This window comes from Mustela nigripes, chromosome 14 (assembly GCF_022355385.1).
Source record: "Mustela nigripes isolate SB6536 chromosome 14, MUSNIG.SB6536, whole genome shotgun sequence".
Lineage (NCBI taxonomy): Eukaryota > Metazoa > Chordata > Mammalia > Carnivora > Mustelidae > Mustela > Mustela nigripes.
This window is the reverse complement of record NC_081570.1, coordinates 104,107,168-104,113,024: the sequence shown is the minus strand read 5'-3', so window position 1 is coordinate 104,113,024 and position 5,857 is coordinate 104,107,168. Positions and strand designations below refer to the sequence as shown.

The following is a 5,857-nucleotide window of genomic DNA, read 5'->3' as shown; positions in this document are numbered from 1 at the left end:
ACTCGGTAAACTGGTGTTGGGGCTCTTAGCTTCAGCGACCTTCCAGGACTTCAAGAAAATCTACACACCTTAAATTACTCCCCTTTGCCACCCAGTTCTACCCCAGTCTTCACTTGTCCTACCCTATGGGCCAGGGAAACTGGCGGATTCACTCCTACTACATTGGCCACCAGTCCTTGACTTGCCCTGCTGGTGCTAAGAAGCGAGGTCCACTGTCCCGGGCTACGAAACACCTCTAAAGGGAGCGGGGGGGGGGGGGGGGGGCGGTGGAGGCGGTGTCCGCCGCGCGCAGCCTTGTGGGAGTTGTAGTTCTCAGAACTCAGACTCTCCAAACAGGCGTCACCGCGGCACTCGTTTTCCCATGCTCCCATGCGCGGATCCTCTTGGGACGAGTCCTTGGGTGAGGGAAGAGGTGTGTGGGAGCTTGCGGACAAAAAAGTGGAGCGTAGTCGTCTGTGTTCGTGGAGTCTGCGGCCGAGGAACTCAGGGCTGGTTCCCGTCCCTTCGGAGCCCTGAAGGCCAAACTTGGATTCCAAGTTTAAGGTTCCCCAGAAGGTGAAAGATTCGGAGCTGAGCTTCCCCCTGCCGGGTCTGCGGCGGGAGCGGCCAACCCCGACCCGCGTTAAAACTCCCAGGGAGTCCTCGCTTTTCCCACCGCCGCTTCTCCCACCACTCTCCCACTTGGGGGTCTCCCTTAGGGCCGGGAGTCGCTGCAGTCGCTGGATGTGCGCTCCGGCGGGTTCCCGGGAACTCGGGGGCGGCCGCTGAGCCCCGGCGCGAGAGCAAAGTTTGTATTCCCCTTCTGCAGCCTCACGCCCGGGGGCTTCCACCATGATCGGCGGTGTGTTCAGCGTGCGCATGTGGGCGCCGGTGGGCTTCCTGACCTCGCTGGCTTACTGCGTTCACCAGCGGCGGACGGCCCGCGCCGAGCCGCGCAGGGCGGAGAACCACCATCCCGTCGACCGGAGTCAGCTGGAGTTGAAAATGGTGCAGGTCGTGTTCCGACACGGGGCTCGGAGCCCTCTCAAGCCGCTCCCGCAGGAGGAGCAGGTGAGAGGTTGGCCTGGGCAGGGGTTGGTGGGGGCAAGGACCTCGTGGTCGACCCGGGCAGACCAGACAACCTGAACACTCATCTTTGGAGATTTACCTTCACTGAGCTGGATTCTGGCAGGGTCCAGACCAAGGGAAAACTGCAGTAGCCAGTTCCGCCCTCAGCTCTTGAGCAGAAGCGTTGCTGGCCTGGTACTGCTAGCCCTCTTACCTCTTAGGACCCTCCATGTGTAAGGCAGCCCTGGAACTTCCATTTGTGGCCTTGATGGCTATGGTGTAGCACAGCTGGTGACACTTAGGTGCTTATTAAAGCGCCCAGGGATCTTGTTAAAATGAGGATTCCAGTTCAGCAGGTGTGAGGTAGGCCTGAGATTCTGTATTTTAACAGATACTGGGGTGAACTTGAGAACGAAGGTGTAGTGCGTTTCTGTGTGACTGTTTTGAAGGTTGTCAAGAATTGCAGGAACCTATGTAACTGGGAGCAGGGGTCACAGTGGGTAACAGAGCTCAGCACCTTTGGAAACAAATTTTTACAGCCGCTTTCTCTTAGGGTTTGCTGGAGACCATTTGAGATCCCTTGAAGGCTGCTTTTTTTTTTTTTGTAGTAAGTGATATATCTGGGGGCTCTCCTTTTCTATTTTGGGTTTCTAAAACTCTTGTGGAAGGGATTTCAGGTAGGTAAGCATTTTTAATTGGCTAGTCTTGTGGCTATAATGTCTTAAAATCTACCTGATTTGGTCAGGATAATTATGATTAAAACACAAATAATTAGTTTTTTTCAAGTGATTAACCTTCCTGGCTTTGATTTTTGGGGAGAAGCAGTGAAGGTCTCTGACCTTTGATACCAGGCAGGCCTGTAATTGAAGAATTCTGGCTTCCCAGTGATGATAAAGAGGCAACCTAAAATCCTCAGGCCCCTTGACTGTAACACTTAACTGTGGAGTGCTTTTGCATTATTAGTCCTCCAGGTTAATGTTGGAGCAAGTTCAGCAGACGTCTAAACCTGTTATTTGGCATACTTTTCATGATCATAATTGGTTTCCAGAAACCCTTAGGATTGTGTTCTCACACTGTACAATGGAAAATCCAGCTTTTAAAGCTGGTCAGACATGAACTCAAACTTGTAAAGGTCTTACCACATAAATAAATAAATTTTGGCAGGCAGTTAATTCCATTATCAGATTTCTAAGTTAGTCTTTCTGAATGGCTCTACCACTTTCTAGTATTGGAGTATCTAGTATCCACTTTTTGGTATTGGAGTTTCTTTTTTCCTCTTCTTCCTTCCCCCACCCCTCTTCCTTCCTTTCTTTTTGATGCTTTTTCAATCCCTTACTCTGCCTTTTTGTATTGGGTCACTAAATTTTCCTGATGATTTTTGTACATAGCTTGTCTCATTTGCACTCTCTTCTCCATTTATTCTTGTTACAGAAACTGGAAAATAATATAGAGAGAGGTAAAAGACTCATGTTAAAAAACAAAGTTATCAGTGGTAGCAGGACAATAAAAGTCTGAATGTCTAGGCTTAGACCTAGTATATATATACTCCCTTAAGGGGCTGAGAAAGATTTAGATTCTTACAGGACTTTATCCTGAGCCGGTATATGTGTGATGGGTACCTTCTGCCATTATGTTGGAAGGGGCAGTTTGTAGCTAAGATAGAATGCCATCTTCATTCATCTTCTTTCTCTGTAGCCACAAAATAAGAAGCATCTGAGCCCATGGCCTTGCTTTGCAGTTAGGGAAGGCACATTACCTCTCCTGCCTGTTCACATTCTCAGACTTCAGGCAAATGCATTAGACATCTTTGATTATCTCCTAAAAGTTGTATGCATAAAAGCCGGGGGTGGAACCAAGCCTCTTTCAATTTGGGCTGTGAGCAGGTGTCATCAGCTTCCTGTAATTTGTTTCTGGATGTTTTCTCTCCGATTTTCTTTTCAAGATCCAGTTTGGTAGAGGTTGTTACTGGGATTTTCTAATCTGCTTCTGCTATTAACTGTAGTTAGAAGGACTACCTGGCAACAATTCTGAAACTACAACTGCCTTTGGTAGATGTCTCCAGATTTGTGACTGGTTTATAGATGAACAAAAGTGACAAGTCACTTCATTCAGTTATCTCGCAAATCTTCAGAAAGTAGCATTGTCTAAAATTAGGTTTTTTAAAAGTTTTTAAAATTTATTCATTTGAGAGAGAGAGAAAGAGCACAAAGAGAGGGGAGGATCAGAGGGAAAGAGAGAAGCAGACTCCCATCTGAACAGAGCACCTGACACAGGACTCAATCCCAGGACCCTGGGATCATGACCTGAGCCGAAGACAGATGCTTCACTGGTGTCTGGTGTTAGCCAGACAGGTGTCCCTAAAATTAGATGTCTTATTGAGTTGTTTTCTTTGGCTTCAGTGGCAGTTGACTTGTCTTCCTCTAGCAGTGCTTGGGAAATAAAGCTCTGGAACTTGATTGGCTCTTTTTTCTGATTATTAGGTTAGATCCAAGTACACATTGACAAGATAAATGAGGCCCTACTTTCAGAGTTCCCTCAGCTCACCTCTAGGCAAGATGGCCTCCAACTTAGGCAGGTTCCTCAGTTTTTTATAAAACAAAGTTCAACTTAGCTCAACTCTACTATTGATAAAGGAACTTGGGTTCCTATTTACTTGATAATGTAGGCAAGGTGGAAAGTATATTGACAGTCTTACTGTTACTTAATACTTACCCGAAGCTCAGCTAAGAAGCAGTATTCAGGAAGCAGTGCGTGAAGGATATGCCAGTGGGTCCATTCATTATTCTAGAATAGTGTTCTTAACTTGTTCTTGGCAGGACATTGGATTCAACTGGGGAGCTTTAAAACGCTAAGGCCCAGGTCTCCCTCCTAGAGATTTAATTGGCCCAGAGCATGCAGACATGGCAACAGCCTCTCTGGTGAATCTTTAGAATTATCTGGACTAGGTAGCATTAAAAGAGCTGAGGCCCCACCCCAGGAGATCCAGATGTGATGAGCTCAGGATGGGGCTCAGGCATTAGTTTCTTTTTAAAATCTTTTTTCATGATGCCAGTGTGCAGCCAAGGTTTAAAACCATTGCTTTATTCTAAAATCTACACCCAGAAGGGTTTTGCTTAGTTTTATGTAGGTTTTTTTCTTTTACCTTTGGAATGTGGCATATCAATCCCAGTATAGTATTGTCTTCACAGAAATGTGCTTTGGTGAGATCCCATCATTCTGTGTTGAGGAAACTGAGAAACAATCCCACAGAACTCATTGCTGTGATACTTCATTATATTACTCTATCCTCCCAAGGACCCTTGGGAGGAATTTGTCTGTTAGCATTAGAAATGGTGTGCTTCTCCCGAATAGTTGTCTTGCTTTTATCTTTAGGCTTGTCTAGCTGATCGAGTTTCTGCTTTACATAAAAGCCAGAAGGCTTAGTGCTGAATCTTTGGCCCACCTACAATTAAGCATAAGGATCTTTATAGTCTATGTTTTGGAGATACATTATTCTTATGTCCAATTTTTTTGTCCCTATACTTGTTTGCTTTTGTCTTTCTCGCTCACCCTGAATTGGTTGTTTTACTATATTTTAGGTCTTGCTATCATCTACTTTATGTTCTTTTAAAAATGGGGCATAAATAAGTAAGTAAAATTATAAAGTTAGCCTTTGCCACTAAGTTGGAAGCTGAAGAGCCAGAACAAGAGTGAGAGTGTGTATATGGGGTAGACACCATGTATAGAACTGGTGTATCATCTGTTAAAATTTTGAAAACATGTACCGCAGATTTGACATGACCTAGATTTCCAGGAGTTATCTCCTGGGAAACAGCAAAGATCCTCTGTTGACTGATGTCCTTAACAAGAGGAGATTTTTCTCTCTCTCTTTTCTTTCTTTCTTTCTTTTTTTTTTTTTTTAAAGATTTATTTATTTATTTGAGAGAGGGTATGAACAGGAAGAGGGGCAAAGGGAGAGGGAGAAAGAATCTCAAGCAGATTACCTGCTGAGTGAGGAGCCAGATTCTGAGACCATGACCTGAGCCGAAGTCAAGATTCAGATGCTTAACCAGCTGAGCCACCCAGGCACCCCAGGAGATTCACAGTGAGGCTGACTAGGCCCTGTGGACTTGGTGTGAGGACCTGGACTAAACATTGGACTTACAAGATTGGATAATTCAGCATTGGCTGTAAAAGAGATATGCTGAAGGAGAGTAAAAAGAGATTCCAATTATGGGAATACGCTAGAGGCCCTGGGAACATAAAGGAGGTACCTCAAACTTAAAATGTCCAAAACTGGACTCAGCATGTCACCTGTCTTCTTTTTTTTTTTTAATTAATTAATTTTTTATATCCCCAGGGGTACAGGTCTGTGAATCACCAGGTTTACACACTTCACAGCACTCACCAAAGCACATACCCTCCCCAATGTCCATAATCCCACCCCCTTCTCCCAAACCCCCTCCCCCCAGCAACCCTCAGTTTGTTTTGTGAGATTAAGAGTCACTTAAGGTTTGCCTCCCTCCCAATCCCATCTTGTTTCATTGATTCTTCTCGTACCCACTTAAGCCCCCATGTTGCATCACCACTTCCTCATATCAGGGAGATCATATGATAGTTGTCTTTCTCTGCTTGACTTATTTTGCTAAGCATGATACGCTCTAGTTCCATCCATGTTGTCGCAAATGGCAAGATTTCATTTCTTTTGATGGCTGCATAGTATTCCATTGTGTATATATACCACATCTTCTTGATCCATTCATCTGTTGATGGACATCTAGGTTCTTTCCATAGTTTGGCTATTGTGGACATTGCTGCTATAAACATTCGG

At 45.2% G+C, this 5,857-nt stretch overlaps 1 protein-coding gene across 2 annotated transcripts in view; it reads left to right on the top strand.

Moving 5' to 3' along the window:
* The first annotated feature begins 367 nt into the window (after positions 1-367).
* The window catches only part of ACP6 (acid phosphatase 6, lysophosphatidic), a 19,100-nt gene continuing 13,610 nt past the window's right edge, over positions 368-5,857 (top strand). For both annotated transcript variants that reach the window (XM_059375957.1, XM_059375956.1), the window contains exons 1-2: positions 368-555; positions 809-1,050. In XM_059375957.1, the coding sequence (XP_059231940.1) occupies positions 832-1,050 (219 nt within the window). In that variant the 5' untranslated portion in view covers positions 368-555; positions 809-831. The remainder of the gene's footprint in view (positions 556-808; positions 1,051-5,857) is intronic.